Below are 18,789 nucleotides of genomic sequence, written 5' to 3' on the forward strand. Positions count from 1 at the left end.
AGCGATGGCCTGACCTTGTTTCTCTGTGGAAAACACTTTCACTGTTACACAGCAGGTAAACACGTTCCTGGTCGCACGAGCGAGGTTTCCAGCACGGCGTTTGTAATGCTTAACACATTGGCCGAGAGCCATTTACTACACAATGTTTTTAAATATTCTTAACACATTGTTTACGCAATATTATATATTTTAACTATGCTTATTTTACTCGACGTAATAGTAACTATGCTTATTACTTGGCGTGTTGCACACACACTGTTGTTTTTAAAGACATTATTATGCTTATAATATGATGTGGGGATTATAATTGCGCAGTTTACGAGTGACGCTCCAGCAGGCAACATCTCGCTCTCTCTGCGCGGGATTTTTGAGGTTATGTTTGTTTTAGTCATAGCTAATATGGCGGGTGGGGTTTTTAAGCATACTGCAACATGGCGGCTTGTTTTCGAAAGTTAACTGTTTAGGCATAGCTAGTATGGCGGTATTTTATTTATTTTCGAAATTTCAATATGGTGATTAAGCATACTCGGAGTGGAGGGTTATAGTCATAGCTAATATAGGGGTGGGGTTTTATAGACATATCTTTTTTTCGAAATTTGGTGGTTGGGAATTAAACATTGCGATTAAGCATACTTGTAGTGGGGGGTTGGAGGGGTTTAGTCATAGCTAATATGGGGTGGGGTTTTATAGACATAGCTAGAATGACTGTATTATTTAAGCATAGTGTTATTTTATTTATTTTCGAAATTTAAGCATAGCTTCTTTTAAGCATATTTTTTTAAACAATATGGCGGTTGTGGAGTGGTGGGGGTCTATAGGCATAGCGATATTTTATTTTTCGAATTTAAGCATATTTTTTCGAAATTTAAACATGGCGGCGATTGTGGAGTGGTGGGGTCTATAGGCATACTTTTTTAAAGACATGGCGGGTTGGCATAATGGCGGGGGTTTTAGGCATACTTGGGGTGGGGGGTTATAGACATATATTTTATTAAGACATGGCGGTTAAGCTTAATGGTGTGGGGTTTGCTTTAAGCATACAATATGGCGTCATTTGTTTTAAGCATACAACTTGGCGGCGGTTGTGGAGTGGCGGGGCTTTTAAGCGTGTTTTTTGACATTTAAACATGGCGGTTTAAGCATAGCTTCTTTAAGGCATATGTTCGTTATTTAATTCCCCATACTTCATATGGTCTCGTGGTCTAGTGGTCAAGGCGCACGCCTCGTGACCACGATGTTGGTGCGTCCCCGGGATCGAATCCACCCAGTGCCCAGGTTTTTTGTATACAATTCCCACATTCGGAGCGATGGTGGCGCGCTCCGGTAACTAAAGGCTGAACTAAGATGGCGGCCTACCGGCGCGCCCTGGTAACCAATATCAACAACAATGGCGGCGCCCAGTGGCGGCGACGGTGGCGCGCCCTGGTAGCCAATGTCAACAACAATGGCGGCGCCCATGAAACAAGATGGCGGCGCTCATAGGGGTACTGGCGCTGTGTTTACATTTCTATGTTTACATTGGCCTAGTACTCCTTCGCTCTCCCTACTGTAATGAACGAAGCATTCTGCACCAAAGATGCCAGCTGTGTTCAGACAGCGACTATGCACAAGACTATCCCAAGTTGCCTAAAGAAACAGCCCTTGTTTATCCCCTCCAAGCAAGGATAAGCCAAAAACAAAGTGATGGTAAATTAAGTTTAGAGACATAGCCTATCCCTTCAGATTACAATTTAGCCTTTCCTTCCGCTCTCGCAGTATTCTGCAACACTTGCTACACGCCAGAAACGCGCAGTTTTTCGATTAATTGCTTGAAATTGCCCATGGTGTCAATGTTTTAGAGAGGAAGTGGCGAAGCTATGCGCAATTCGAAAAAAGTCACTTTTTTCAACCAATTTTAAGTTGATTAATATTTTTAAATTGTTAATGTACTCACTGCCATTTCGATTTTTTTTATTAGAGCTCTGGGCAGTGACCTCCATGTAATCTTTCTACTATATAATCGACTATATCACAAATATGATTGACATTATTCCTTGCCAAAATTAAAACTGGCACATGATTTATTATTTTTATCCAAAAATATACTGCGAATTCGTGCCATAAATATGACATTAAAAAGACAATTTTTTTCTAATTTGCATAACCCCAAAAGCAACCTATTTCAGTTGCCAGTATTCAGATTACTGAGAGTAAACTACTTACTATACACCTCGTCAAAAATAACGTGGAGCGAGCAGTGTTGACTAGAATTTTAAGTATTATCAAGGTGGCTTTAACGTTAAGTAGTCGAATCGGAACCAATGAACTTAGGGAAAGGGGAGAAAAAAATCATGTTCGCCACGAAATTTCGAATCCTAGTTTGTTTAGACAATTGAAGGTTGAATGTGAGGGAAGAACCCTCGGTGGCTGTTGTCGCTAGGGCGAGGCAGAGTACGGTCGAGCACAGGAGCTCGGCTACGGCGGCCATTCAGGCGGCAGTTGGGCGATAAGCGCGTCGTGTTGGCGAGCCGCGTCAGAGGAAAGCACTCCGAGTCCCCGATGTGCGGTCCTCGGGAGAAATACCTCAGCACGCAGGCCGTCTGCGGCACTACTTGTATAATAACATAGAATACAAAAAAAAAAACCTCGCTTCAACCAATCGTAAATATTTGAATGGAATTGAAATACAAATTGTGGACAAATAAAATACAGTTATCTTGTATACTTTCCTAAGAAATTGATAAATCATTAAGGCCCCCTCCTACCCGGGCACACATACGGCGTGCATTTTTTTTATGAGTAAAAATGGCTTAAATCGTGCGTTTTCAAGATAATTTTTAGGCATGAAAATCCAGGTAGAGATTCTCGAAAGCACTCAAGGGGCTTGAATTACACATTTCTCCGCCATATAATTTTATGGTTATGGCTCAAATCTCATAGTTTCCTTATCCATGACGAGTCCACAGCCTTGCGCTTAGAGGCTATAACGCGCTATATGCACCAGCGAGTGTCGCACTTATCACCCGCCTTCCTAACCAATATTCCCTTGACTAGGCAGGCACCTTAAAGTGCAATTTCAAATATTAATACCGTGCCTAACTTCTAATTATACATTTTGTATATTTAAAAAAGTAGTTCAAACGGTGATACCACGCCATACGCTCACATCAAGCAATTATAGCATTCATCTGAGTTGATTAAAAGAACTTATGGGTAGGCATATAGTTAGTTACTTTCACAAGTTTACAATGATGCAAAATTATTCCTAGGTAAGGGTATTGGTATTTTCCTTGCTTTGAGAACATCGGGTGGAACACGTACAGTGTTCCAGTCTGCAAGCTTTGAAAACCTGTATTCCTGCCACGTGAATGGCTTTTCATTTATGGTCACCCCGACACGTTAAAACTGGTTAACTGCGAATAACAACTTTCACGCAGCACTTCTTGGTAAAATTATGGACTATGTAAGAAGTGACATTTGTGTGTGTTTGTGTGTGTGTGTGTTTTTTTTTTAAGTAAATACAGACGATAAATATTGAAATAAGTGAGGTGCATTGCGGGAAAAAAAACTAATGGGAGATCTAAACGGGGGGCAAATAGCCAATAAAAGAGATTTCAAGAAAAGATAAATGCGATGAAAGTTAATAATTGAGTGGAAAAGTTTATCATATAGTAAAGAAGTTGATCGAGTAGTCAGATCGCTCGCCCACCAACAAGGCGGTCGTAGCCGCGAGCTGCTAGGTCTTCATTACACCTTTATCTTCATTTCTCCGTCATATGTTTTGGTTACCGCTCAGATCTCATAGTTGCCCTAAGCAAAACGACGTCGAAAGCACCAGCGAGCGTCGCACCTATCACACCCCTGACTAGGCGGGCGCCTCATATCACAAGACCTGGCGCGCTGAATGCTGCGGGCAGCAAGGGGGGGCGGGACTGACCTTTGGGGGAAGGGAGCGCCCGGCGGCGGGAGTGGCAGCGCGCATGCGCGGTCTGTAATTACCATCCCAGCCGTCGCGCGAGCCGCGGGCAGGTCAGGGCGCGCCCGGCGCTATACAGCGTGTCCCCGGACCACGGCAACAAACCGCTACTGCGCAAGCAGCTGCACAGTCACACGTGCCGGGCCGAACATCACTACGGGGGAGACAGCGGGTTTTTAAATCGTATAAAACACGCATCATAGCACGCACTGCTGGCACGTATATATGGATTAATATATTATAACTTTACATGCCAACTTCCAATGCGTAAAGTGTTTAGTTTCCAAATTGTAAGTTGGAATATGTACTGCACCGGATCACCACGTTATATGGAATATTGTTAACTAGATCAAGAGTCTGCTTGAATTTGAAATGTAAACTAATGCACATGGCATTGTCTACATCTGCTGACTGGCAGTTCGATCGGCACATCGTAGGTCAAAGATGAGTTTATATCCATTAAGATCAGTTTATTTCATCTTCATTGATGTACACTGTAAATCAGCCCATACCGCCTGACAGTAGGCATACATCAATCAATGCTAGCAACACCCGCCTGATGCCTATCTTTTAGGAATAGATAGTACAACTCGTGACCAGACCAAGTGTCTTGGCGGCTGACAATCGACGCTAGGTGCCTGTATCGCTGAAATCCTCAGCCATCAATGACGTAACAGTCTGTAAGCAGCTGAATAGTTTCTTGGGTCAAATACGTGAACCTGTGAACGGGCAATTCGGACATGCGCAATTTCGGTGCCTTTGTCGAATACCTGTCTACATTGTTGACGACTAACACTAACGGAAATGCCAAGAGAGTTTCTGATGGTCGTTCGCTTTCAAACAGTTGCGATGATGTGTCGCGTGACGTAAAACGTGACCATAACACAGCCCCACAAAAAGAAATCCACCGGGTTTAAGTTAGGTGGTCTGCGAGGTAGGCACGACGTAACTCTTATTCGCATTGCGAATTGCCTTCCCGCCAGGCGCTGAATCAAGGCGTTTCCGAAAATAAGTACTTGTTTCCCGACAAACGTTGCTCCTCATTACATGACCCATTACCCGTTTCTATTTGACGATAAGTTAATTTGCATTTCATCACAAAGTAAGACAAAGCAATCAAGCTCATATCCTGAGTTTATAGCAAAGTTTAGTGGTTTTAAGTGTCCTGCATAACTGAAATGCGATTGCGGAACATCTACGTAGAAGTTGAGGGGAAAGTTCAGATTTTATGTGTTATGGTTATATACAACAAAGAGGCTTAGGAAGACTGCACTCCACAATCTTATGGTAGAGCTGCAAATCTTTTAATGTCTGCTGTTTTCATGAATGAGCATTATGAATTATTCCAGAGTTTTGGGTCAAAGATTCTGCCCCTGACTAAACACGTGAGCGCTCACTCATTAGCACTGCCCTCAGTAGATGCTCGTACTATATATGCAGAAACGAAAAGAAATTTATATTTTGATCTTTGAACAATTTTTATAACTATGTTGAGAACAACTTATGTAGCGAGGATGAGCCCGGGGGCACGGGTTCGAATCACGGTCCATCCATCCTGATTTCAGTTTTCTGTTTTTTTTCCCAATACCACTCCAGGCATTGCTGGTTGTTTCCCTCATTTTCCTGAACTTATTTATCGAGTTTACTCGTCCTTAATGACCTCCCTGTCGGTGACAGCCTGGCTAGGTAGCCAAACCGCCTGCAGACTCCAGTTGTTAACGCGCCAGATTTATTAAAAGGGATTACAAATAGTATTCAAGAGCCACTGCACTAGCCTATACAAGTTTGTTCCATGGTTTCCTCTATAACGTGTACTTTTTGGACAGTGGAAAAGGCTTAAACTGGTGATTTCACGGACTTTTTAGGTATAAAAATTACTACACACAGCATTGTAAATGGTATAGGGAAGTGTAAGGAGTGGTTATCTTTAATATTCCGCCAATAAAATACAGGGTCGCCGTTTAAAGGCCTATAGAGGCGCGTTACGGACGAGAACACTACAAACCAATGCTACGCCGGGCGCGTAAAGGCGAAGAGACGTGGTGTGATGCGCGAGCCAGTGTCGCCCTTAGCGACCCCGATCTGTTAAGAGCTCGTCCGTCCTGCCAGGCGGCCACATTAAGCCTAATTTTAAAAAATTAGACACCTTCATTGAAATAGTGCCACACAGTGAACTGTATTTATTATCACGTTTTCACGGTTAATTCCGAAGTTGTTGCACTGTACTAGTATTAAAGCTGTTCTAAGGTAGACGGCCCTTCAGGTATGGGGGGGGGGGGGGGAAGGGAAGAGGTAAGACATAAAGGCAGACTTGTGATACGCTATTTTCAGCAGTGGTGTACGTTTAGAGGTAACGTGGATTAATAGAGTTATTGCAAAGTGTGTGAAAAACAGCGACTGTCTTTTAATCTGGTGGCAGCTGTGACTTACAAGTGAATAAGATAACAAAAGGGCAGTAGCTAAGCTTAAAGGTCGGTACAACGCGGCGAGTTGGGTAACAAATTTTCTCGCCAGACAGTAAACGTTGCTTATGAAATATAAAAGGTCACGCGAGTGATAGTAATTATAAACACTTTTTTATAGGATGGTGACAAAATTTAAGACCAAACACAGAATGTAAAAGAGCTGTCGTGATAAATTTACGGCAATAGTAAGGACAAGAAAAGTGGCAAGTGTCGTGAGACAGAGCCAGCAACAAAGCACAATACGCCCGCATGTTGCAGCCTCGGTGATGTACAGTGCGGCGCGAGAGAGCTGCGGCAGAGTCCCGCCCAGGCGCGGCGGAGCGGGCCGATGGATGGCTGGGCGCCAGCCCGAGGTCTGAATACGGAACACGCCCAGACAGAGTTCATTGCCACCGGCCGCGCGGCACGGCGACAGTCGACAGTCGACAGTCGAGGTCCCGTCAGAGCCCTGCTTCTGGCAGTGCGCGCATACTGACACACACTGCCATGCGAGTGATCTGCTTACGAACGTGTGATTCAACTTCCTTTATCTTTTCAGAATTTAGATTTATTTTTCTGGGAAAACTTTTAAAAACAAAATATAAGTAAAAATGCAAGCCTTTCTACGATGATTGTTTTACTGTGACTCGGGAACTACTGCAGTAATTTCCACAAAGTTTACCTATAAAGCTAAGGCATTATCATATTAAATCACAAGGGAGGCAAGCTGTAGTTTCATCTTTGACAACTGTACCATCCGTAATTAAATAGCAGGTATTGTTTAGTGTTAGGTTTTAGCAGTGCACAAGTAATTCAGTTTGCTGTAATTTTTATAACGTAGAAAATGATAGGTACCAAGTAAAACCCATCTAAACTGCAGAGTTCATTAGAACGCATTGTTACATAATCCTACTAAATAATATGTGATGAGTTGATGACTAGTACGTACCTAACGCTATTAAACTGTCAAAAACATCGTCCTTAATAAACTTAACTTCGGATATTCTTAGACTGCAACAACCATGCGGCTGTAGACCAATTTGACTGGGCAAATATGACCCAAGAGACAACAAAGATGTCGCCAACGGACAGTTTCAGTCAATTTAGTTAGTTAGCATCATGTGTGAAAAAGACAATAAATAAAATTCAAACTAACGTCATTCTTATAAAAAAAAATTGCTTAGTGTTACTAATTTAACGAAAGATTAAGACTTTACTAAGTTAAGTATTCTGCAAAACATTAGACACCATTATTGATTATCTCATATATAACCAAAGGAAATACCACGGCGCAGCGGTAAGACACTGGACTCGCCTGCCATTGCCATGGTTACTCGGTATCACTGAGACACGTGCAGGGATGGTCCGTAAGCATAACCATTCCTTTATTTTCCCAGTTACTTTGTGCAGAATGGAGAACCCTGTTCTCTCCGCGATTATCGTCGTTTCCGTTAACGAAGATGTTACTCCATTTTGCCACGTAAAGCAACAATGACAGAGTTATAGTGGCAACATTGCCAAGTTTTAAAGGACAACTTCCGACTATAATATCTAATTACTGAATATGTAATAGAAGTTACTAACACACACGTTTGTATGGAACATGTTTATGTGTACAGCACATCTTGTCAATGGCAGACGCAAGAAGAGGGGAGAGGGGAGAGGGGAGAGGGGAGAGGGGAGAGGGGAGAGGGGAGAGGGGAGAGGGGAGAGGGGAGAGGAAATTGGGGTGTGACATACCCCCCCCCCCTTTCTCTGAAGTTATGTAATTAAGTCGATATGTTATTTTTGGTGAAGCAATGTGAGCCGGCACAACGCCTGGAACAAGTTACATAGGAAGTGACTCAATTTTAGATTGATGTGACAGTCCAAACCCCCTGTTTTGGGAGCAAGTTTTTTTAAATACACAAATGCTAATCTTATTTATTTTTATATTTCCCTTCGAATCCCCCTGAACAAAAAATGCATTTATCCGCGAGTATTTGTTAAGAGTATAAAACACGATGCACATGCAGTGACTCACCAGGTGCTCCCCAGACAGGACTTCGAGCAGCGAGATGAGGTTGTGCCCATCTCGGAGGTCCGTAAACAGGTCGCCGACATGTCGGTTCGCCTGAGAACACAACATCTGCGGTCAGCGACATGTCGGCGAGTGAACAAGCAGAGTCGGTCACACAACACAACACAAACAAACTGAACGCATCAAAACTAAGCTACGATTGCAGGCTACGTTACCTAATTAGAAAACCAAAAATATATTCATACAGATCACTAGTCATCCCTTTAGAACAGACTAATAAAGTGGACATAATATTGCAATGTATCGTTAGCTGACCAAATTTTAATTTAAAAAAAAAAATGGTGCTACAAATCACACAAATACAAACAAAATAAAAATAAAAGCATGCAGTTTTCTTCCACACAGCGAAGCTGCTCCTAGAGAACACAATCGTGCAAGTAACAGCAATACAAAAAACACATATATAACATGTTAATACAACAGATTATCTAAGTAAAATTAACTAGAGAAAAACACACATGTATGACACGTTAATACAGAATATTATCTGAGTAAAAGCAACTTGCATAATAAACTACATAGGCTTGCGCATAGATACTAAAGTCACCTCCACACGTATCCAAAAAAAATTATCCCTCTAAAGGTGAAGCAATTATAAGCAGTGATTCCAAAAAAGAAAACATATATTTAACATTGCAAGTTTTAAGACTAAACGTCATGTCAAAAATTAAAATATTAACTCCAATTACATTCAATTTGTACTGAATTTAATCCCGTAATGTAACTACAAAGTCATAGACGTGGCCATTTTTATTTTAAGAAATAGAATCTTCAAATTCTTTAAAATAAAATAATATGTTACGTTGTGGTAAACATTTTAAGAATGGTTTCTCCATAAAAACTTTATAATTCATCTAGTACTTTCAAGACAATTGAATGAAGCCCAAAAATAATAAATGTTCTGAAAATACTGTAGTAATAACTGTTAAAAGACAAGTAAAGGGCGATGTGGGCATAAAAAAATTACAATTATTTAACAGATGATTTAATGCAGTGTGAATTGTATTATTTTCCCCGCATACTCTCAAGTAATTCATATGATTGAATTCAATATTTCGAAATGACTTAGTGAGTAAATGAAACGACGACGTCGTGTAATTCCGTGCAAAGCAATTAAAGATCCTGAAATGAGTATCAACTACTCCCAAAGCTCAATACTTTCCAGAGGTCAACCTATCTGTCTTGATCGACAAGGCTACTTTTTTGAAGTTTGAAGTAGTCGCCCCAATGAAGGAGAGTGAAGGAGTATAGTTGTGCAGACTATTGGGTATGATTATAACACTTATAAAAACCTGGGAAATTATCATGAATGCTGTTAAGCCTCAGATAGTAATACCCATACCAAAAGTACAGTGCTGATTTTAAATTGCACAAATAAGTACCACAATTCTAGTTTTTTTTCTTAGTCCTGCCGACTTTTGTTTTCTTTTCACCAGACTATTTAGACATAGTTACACATGAGTCGGTCTAAGCGTAATTACGGTCACAACTTATATACATATATATATATTCCAAAAAGTATATCAACATGCACATTTAAGCGACTGAGACGACAGCCTGCTGAGATTGTGTAGCAAAACAACTACAAACACCCAAGACTACCCTTCAGAGTCCACAGCACGTGTTACGTCCAGTAGTGAATCACTTTAATCTGCACTAAAGGAAATAAACGGATATTAGACTCCACGACGATCAACAATAAATTTAGTATTAGCGTGGGCTAAGACAAAATGTGCAAACAAGTCACGCCATTCCAACATCCACGAGTTCTATTAGGAGGATTGAGTCTTAACAACGCCGGGTATACACAATATAGCAGGATAGTGACCGATATCACAGCTGTAATGATTAAAAAATATATATTTTTTAAATAAAAGATGATAGACAAATATCAAGGGAAAGATTATTATCTGCTTTATTAAGCTAACTGAAATTACTGATGTCTTACTTCGTTTAAATATAAGTTTAAGTATTTTTGACTTCCTATAGAGCACTGTATTAGCACTTAGCTACAACATGCCTGAACTAAAGTCATTTGCTGGCGTGGTATTAGCTTTAAAAGGATTCCTACGTCGGCACTTTGAACAATTATTTTTAATAAATTCAAAACTAATAATAAAATCAGGATAATCTCCCACACGATAAGCTACCATCGGTCACATTCGTCTTGCAAGTACATCGGCTACACACTGAATTCAGGTAGTTGTCATTCACACCATTTTAAAATAAAAAAAAGATTAACACGCCATTTTAGAGGCCAATCTGAAAGCTACTTTCACGAAGTCGTTTATTCTTCTTTGGATCAAAACAATCAAACCTCATACATTCGTTAATTACGTATAATTCATGATATCGTAAATACCACATACGATTAGTTCAAAAACAAATGCTCCCAAATATACTAACCCCTCCCCTTTCCAATGTAAGCAACACCATACTACCCCACAGGTCACGTGTTGAATGTCAACCTAGTTCGGTACAAAACACGATAGATTAATTCAAAAAGTAAATTAATCCATAAAATACCTACCTACAAACTTAAATGTTTGAAGTAAAGCATACATTATGAGTGTTAAAAAAAGCTACAAAGCTGTGCAATATTTTAACACAACTACACAGAAAAACAACACTCGAGTACAAAAATACAAAATAAAAACTTTAAAAATGCAAAAAGGTTTGGTTGTATGAGCATGATTTTTTTTTGTTCTTAAAATATAAATTTTCAGTAAATGGCAATAGATCCTACGCATGAGTTATCTTTTAATTGGTTACAAAATAGTAATCGTAAATTGTTTTGAAATCATGTGAATCGCCGGACACAATCAGCCAAGTATTCTGCAAAATGTCATAAAAAATATTATTGAACATCTAATTCCAGACTCGTTCTAATGAAACTTTGAACTTTATTAAAAGCAAAAAATTATGTTCAAAGCTCTCATACAGCTGTAAGTATTATTTTAAGTTGAAAAGATGGTCAGACGTGCAGTCATTCACTTCACAGTACATCACCAATAATATGCAACAAGCTAACGAAATTATAATAGATTTGGGGATAAATATGTTGCTTGTGATTACTATAGAGAATTTAGATTTGACAATTCGTACAGCGAATAATATAAGCATTTCAGAACATATGTCCATCACAAATAATTTGTACAGACCATCCTAACATCCGCCAAAATATCTGTACGCAAAATAAAAAAAGAATATTAAAAACCCACACGAACAACGGTCCATACACTTTTTTCACGAGTTCGAAATTCTGACTAAGGTGGATAATGTATTGAATTATTGTTGGATAAAAGCCGCTCTGCACCACGTCCTGTTAGTTTCGTGTCCAGTAGAGTCGCTTTCATTTTAACAATTTTATAATTTAACTGTTTAAGGAAAAAAATAGCACGTATATAACTATTTATAATTTAGTCTAAACGTGGCCTGATAAACAGAACCATGTTAACAGCCTATTAGGAAACGTAGCGGCTGTGCTGGATTATCTAAAGTCCATAATCGTGAACACCAAAGAAAATTTAATACACAGCATAATTATATTAAAACACGCTGTAATAAGATGCTCTATGGCAGAAATAATACAATCAACATCCGAATCCATCCGAAAAAAAAATCCAAACGCGAGCCGCTGCATCGGTGCCGGATAACAGATTGCCTGACGACTAATGCATAATAAGTTACTAGGCATCATGCTGCAACAACTGAACCTCCCGGCAAGAGGAGGGCAGGCAGGGATGAGGCGGGGGACTCACTGTGGTCGCGCAGCACGGCACGTTGTTGGTGACGGTGCACACGTGCAGGCACGTGTACGTCTGCAAGCAACACAAACAGTCTCACACGCTGCGCCGCGCTGCAGAATAGCAGCTCCAGCATTCCGGCTGTGACTGCTCAAGAGGAGAGAGTGGGTCTTCATTTTATATTCACACATTTATAGCTATAACATTTTTCTAAGGTTGTCACGTTGAGGTATTAGGGAACACACGAACAAAATTTCTGAAGCGATAGAAATCGACACTAACATACCTATTACCACACCTTGGAAATAAATAAATTATTCCACCTTTTGGATAAACTCAACAGTCTGCATAATCGGGTAACTATCATCTGTTGATAACCTGTATTTCTGAGTAGCCGGTGCTTCAGCAGTAATTAGGTTGAGGGTTTCTGTGAGCCAATAGCAGCACAAAGGTATTAGTTTCGACTTTAGCCTAACACATGAACCCACGTAATTCCACAGTCTCCTTATGGCTAAATAAATACCGTCCAGAGACAAACATATTGGTGGCTACCCCCTCTTAAAAGTAGTTTTTTCATAGATGACATTCGTGGCGGTTACGCTTTATATGTGTAGTGTTAAAAAAAACTAATGACTGAAGGTCACATTAACAGTTGACTCCAGTGGTACACTTCCATCAAGAAGATTGAGTTTTTTCTTTCTTTTTTGTTGGTGGGAATGAGAGATTTTTATACATTTTTTACGATTTATGGGATGGGATTTCTCTCTCTCTCTCTCCTCCCCCCCTCCCCTTCTCTTTTCGATCCCAACTCTCTGCTTACATCCCTGAATGTTACATTAATGCTGTGGGCGTGGCCCTACTCTTGAACAGCTTTGACTATGTTCAACCTTGTCGAGTATATATGAAACCACCACCACCACCACCACCACCCTAACACCACCTCAAATAAAATACCAGGACAACGACAATAAGCACGGCAGTTCAGGCCATTCCACAGGCATCGTAACAGCGTCAACTGGCACACAGTATCACATTACATACTGTAATCTAATTCAGAAGTATAGCAGGTCGCATATATTTATTCGGGCATCTATTTATCTATGAAACCATGAATTTTTCGGTACAATTATGATGAGTTATTCCGTGTGTTTGTTGTATTTTTCGTAGAAAATGGGTTAATGGAATATTCTGTGACAAAGTTATTTATTAGGAGAAAATTATTAATGTAACAGAAGAGAGATGGTTTCGTATCGCAACGTAGCACACAAGCAGTTGCGACACAGCATTGGCTTGATCTTTCCTTGTGATCTATGTTGAATGTGTGTAGTCAAAATAAGGCACGGGATAAAGAACAGGGGTACGTGAAACTGTTATTACGTTCGTAATAATGTTTACATAAAACTAACATCTCAAGTCAAGAAGTCAAGATCATGTAACAGGAAACGTAAAACCAAGTGCGCATTTCTTGAAATAAAAACATACAAATACAATAATATGTTTTTTGTAAAAGTTTTAAGAGTTTCGGTAGATTACAACTAGCGTGTGTAATTTCAATCGTTATTTTGATTGCTTGTGTAAGGATTGTAATTGCTATTCAAAGTGCAGGGGAGTTGCGGGTTTCGAGCCACGCGGGTGGAAGATGGCGCCGCCTCCAGCTCCACACTCGGCCGGTAGTCCTTGAACCGCTCCCACATGCCGCGAGCGCTAATTGTCCGCAAACAAAGCTGTCGATATATTTCAGAAGGAGAACCTTCTAGAGGGAGGGAGGGAGGGAGGGAGGGCGGGCGGGTTTCTGCTATACAAGGCGTTGTTTAATGAGGCGGCCGGCGGCGTCACACGAGAGACTTGGCTGCGCACTTTCCACTTACTAACCCCCTCCCCCCTTCTCAATCACTCACTCACACACACACACACACACACACACACACACACACACACACACACACACACACACAGAGAGAGAGAGGCACGTGGTGGCACACTGTGGTCGCGCGGCCCGCGAAGAGTCGCTATTATTGATTTAACACAACGCCTTGTACGTGTATCATTGCTGGTTGGCGCTGCTTGTCACAAAATAAAAACTCACAAAGATGAGTAATAAACACACGGAACCAAATCAGTCTTAACATTTTACATCACTGAGATTAGTTAATTTTTCCGTGTGTTTATCTACTCATCATTGGTGTCCATTGCTAGGGTTTCTTATAAGACAACCAGCGAAAACCAGAAATGTACCATATATTAAGTTAAATCAATATTTCTTACTGCAAAAATTATTCAAAGAACGTGTAATAATAAGTTGTTGGGAGGATTTGGGGCTCACCAGTGCACATGCGTGGACACGCACCAATAATGACTAATATTGTTACTTAATTTTCACAAAGACCATGCTGGATTCGCTGTAAAATATTTCATGGTATTGCTATCCGTTGTAAATCGGTCTATGGTAGAACAATCAATAGATTAAGTAACTAGTCTTAAATTTGTAAAGTTATTGACAACTAACGCACACGGTGAACAAATGTATGACACCGCACCGGGGAGAACGGCTAAATAAAAAAGGACGTTGGAACTGAGTCGCAAGGGCCAGACAGTGTCTAGTGCTACGCGGGAAAGAGCGACACACGAGATCGAAAGAAGAGGTAGGCGCGAAAAGAGCGAGACAAGCGCGTCGGAGAGAGGTTGGGGCGGGTCAATACTGCATGCCAGACGGAGCGAAGCGGCGCAGTGGGTAGACATTCCGCATTTCAAACGACCCGGGTACAACCATCTCAGTTTATTCTTCTATTCGTTCCCGAGACCACTATAGTTCCCTAATATAGGGCATAGCCGATCCCTTCTCCAGTGTATCTGTTCTGCGTCGTATTGTCGTCTCAAATTACCTGTATTTAAAAATAAAATTATCACAGCAAAAAAAAAAAACACAATGCTGGCTGTTCCCTAGTGATCTTTTTTTTTTGTAATATTCTTTTGTGAAGCTGAAGCCAGACTAACTTATGAGGGTCACGTCATATCCATAGTACTACTTCAAGAATATTTAAAATATTCACATTATATCTATGGCATAAGGTTCTCCAAGCTACTACAATATATGTTAAAATATAAGTCAGAAAATCGCTCTTCATGTTTTGATTGTACAAGAAATGAACGCACAATACCATTAGAGTGCAAAAAAAAATCAGTCAGGTTTTATATTTTAATACACATTCGTTGCCTCATTTCTTGTTAGTTCTTTACTAGAGAACTTTTAACGCTGATTGATGACGTCAAAGGTTATAGAAATAACATATTACATTTCGTACAGCAAACTTAACACTGATGGCTATTTTTTAAAATAATAGGAAACTACATTTCTTTAGTGACAGTATCACTCCGACTACATTCAAATTTATGTAGGCATTTGAAGGTCAAATTTTAATTAACTCTACCTTTATATTTGAAGGTCAATCTTTAATGATTTTCTGACCGGTTGTTAAGGATAATGAGCCACTGGAAACTGATGGATTTACAACGCTGATATTGCAGAGCAAGTATATTGCGCTGCATCATGCTAGCATATAAGCGACACTAGACGTAAAAACTTTTGTGCAGCTTCTATGCGAGAACTTAAAATACAATCAAAACGCAGTATTCATTTTAACAAAAAAATTCAACGAGTCAAAAGTGTGAAAATACTCATCAATAGCACTGATATTTCATAAAATCTAACGTATCAAACTCAAGCTAAAACCAAAATTTTCAAATAAAAAAAATTAATATATATTTTTTTAACTTAAGAAATAATTTGGACGCTTAACATCCAGCTCTTTTAGCGCGAAAAAGAACATATATATATAGTTAAAAACTTTTATTTTGTTCACAGGTTAAGAAAGGTAGAATGTCTTGTAACTATAATTTTTTATAAAAAAACTTTTAAAAAAATAATAATTTAACTTTTACAAGCATCAAGGCAAATTAATCGCAGAAGTTAAATATAAATTTCAACATGTTATGCTTCGAAACTGAATGAAAACCACATGAAAATATAGTTGTACCTATAGGTGAGTGAATTTTGCATGTAATAAGATTCTTATACGATGGCCTTCATTAGAAACTATAAAAAATAAGAAAAATTATTTACCATATGAGAAAATTTTCTCTCTTTGAAGCCAGAGCAGTTCAGATCTCTAAGGCAAGGGGGAGTGATAAGGCAAGGCGGTCCAGCCTCAAGTTGGTGTACAATCAGGCTGCCTAGCAAGACGACAATCTGGTATGCCTATACCCAAGAATACATCAGAAACATCCTAATTAAAGATCGGATTCAGAAATGAAAACATAACAGTAACTAAGAGGTGGGACTAACTAATGGGAGGTGCGCACAAGATTTGGCCACCACCATTTCTAACCCACTGGTTTTTAACTACGCATAGAACGGTCATGTGCATGGGGAAAAAAACCGTGCGTATAGGAGATAAATGAATATATTATATTTATGTGACGAACAATTATGCTACAAGCAATGAGAGCAGAGTAGGGTGAAATGGCGAGCGTTGGGAAATGATTACATGTATCATATGGCGGCAAGAAATTATCGCTATATTACATTGCTCAGGTAATTCTTACTTTAAAAATAAATCCGATTTTTTTTTCGGTAAGGTTATATTTTATGTATATAATTTAAAGGCGTATGGGCCTGATTAACTTCGACAAATGTAAAAATATATGCAAAATATTACAGTAGTCGCTGGATGCTACGGGAATTTTTTAACACTAACTCAAAATAGGACGATGCGAAGAGTTGCATCAAACCGGTCTAGCGATCCATGACTCGAACCTTCTGTGCGCGGAAGATAATTAGAGGATGAAAGTGAAAATTACACAGTTGCAGAGGCATGTATCAATTAACTGCAATCTGTGAAGAGAGCAGACACCAGAGAATGCAAATAAGGATGCAATTTACCGCGCGACTTATCAAGCTCGGCAAGGACACAAAAATGGTTACCGAAAATACTTGTTTCGTCTTTCTGCTGTCTATAAACGCAACGAACTTTATCTCATTCGGGAAAATCTCGACTTTCTCAAGAACGCAATTAAATAACTTTCGAGGTAGTCACCCGCCCCAAGGGCAGTCTATATATTGGGAACTAGAATTATTATTATTATTATTATTATTATTATTATTTATTAAGAGTTACTTGAGTCTCGTCTACAAGGTTATTAGAAACGGTAACATTATACTATACTAAACATGCATGATGATTTAGGGGTTTTCTGGGAAACAGAGCTAAGTCCACTTTTCATCAAAATTATTTTAAGTGTGTGCGTAATATACAATACAACAGCACGCCTTTTTTGCTCAAGAGCCAGATCTGCGCCGACTTATCTGATGTGTTTGGAGCAAAAACAGACTAATCAATAAGTACAATTCTGTAATTACTGTTTCTTGTAACAACCCCTCAATGATCTGTGGCAGGAAACCATCGCCAAAATTTGCCTCAGACGACGGCTGCACCAACTGCGCCACCTGGTTCTTCAACCGTTACTTGAAGAATGTTTCGCGCAAGGCTCGGCAATCAGGTTGTGGCACGGGCGGGGGAGATGAAGTGCGGAGCAAGGAGGGCTGCCTGCGGCACTACGGCGCAGGGGCCTCGCCGGGGGTCGAACTGCAGCTTCAGTGACCCAGTTCGCGTGGCGGTGAGGCAATCGATACAGCCCGCATCCACCGCCAGCGACGGGGAGCGAAGTTCGGACTATGCGCCGCCGTGCTCAAACCACCAATAGTTAGGGGCGTGCATTTTACGCGACCAGCTGGGAGTTTAAACACTGTAGCATCGTCTGTTCTTCGTGATTGGGAGAGTTTCTTTAAGGTTCGGGTCTACTGTCGGCACACCAATCACAGTAATTCAGTGTGGGAACGAACGCGTTGTAAATGGCCTGGTCAAATAAGGTATTTAGATTCCCTTGCAGATTCCATAAATTACAAGGAAGAAACCACTGCGCTGGCCATACCATATTGCAGTCTAATGGGAGTTCAGATTTTTTCGCCAAAAATTCTTGCCCGTCTTAATAGTGCCTCCATCACTCAAGTCAGCATGCCTACAGTTGCCCTGATGCTGTGTTTTCCAGACTGTTCAGAATGTCTCAAAGGCCAAACTCTGGGACTCAATTGCAAAGTTCAAAATAAACGCCTTGTAAAATTATCCAAAAAATACTTCGTTCAGGAGATATTTCACTGTTGTGTTTACCAACATTTCACTTCCCTACCGTACGCAAACTCTAATAAATACAGATATGCTGAAGCTAAAACAAATCTGAATGCAAAATTTAAAAGGGCTTATAGATTGATTGCTCCGTCAGAACTTGTTTTCAATCTTCAGAGTCCCTTAAACATTAACCAAATATCAGTCCAAAAAATTAAAAATTCATATAAAAAATGGAACATTTACTGCAATATTTTCCTTTATTTACTCACGAGTCGTTATTGATTCTCTTCCCTCATTATTTAGATTTAAACCATTTAATTACTACGTTATTTTCATTTCTGGATACACCAATGTAAAAAATCTTTTAATGGTTGTTTTTTTT

At 39.9% G+C, this 18,789-nt stretch overlaps 1 protein-coding gene across 33 annotated transcripts in view; it reads right to left on the reverse strand.

Annotated features, from left to right (window-relative positions):
• The window catches only part of LOC134527943 (dystonin), a 667,118-nt gene that overhangs the window by 326,734 nt on the left and 321,595 nt on the right, over positions 1 to 18,789 (reverse strand). For all 33 annotated transcript variants that reach the window (XM_063360992.1, XM_063361024.1, XM_063361021.1 and 30 more), the window contains exon 3: positions 8,423 to 8,512. In XM_063360992.1, coding sequence (XP_063217062.1) covers positions 8,423 to 8,512 — 90 coding nt within the window. The remainder of the gene's footprint in view (positions 1 to 8,422; positions 8,513 to 18,789) is intronic.

The sequence above is a fragment of the Bacillus rossius genome, chromosome 1 (assembly GCF_032445375.1).
Source record: "Bacillus rossius redtenbacheri isolate Brsri chromosome 1, Brsri_v3, whole genome shotgun sequence".
In the NCBI taxonomy this organism is placed as follows: domain Eukaryota; kingdom Metazoa; phylum Arthropoda; class Insecta; order Phasmatodea; family Bacillidae; genus Bacillus; species Bacillus rossius.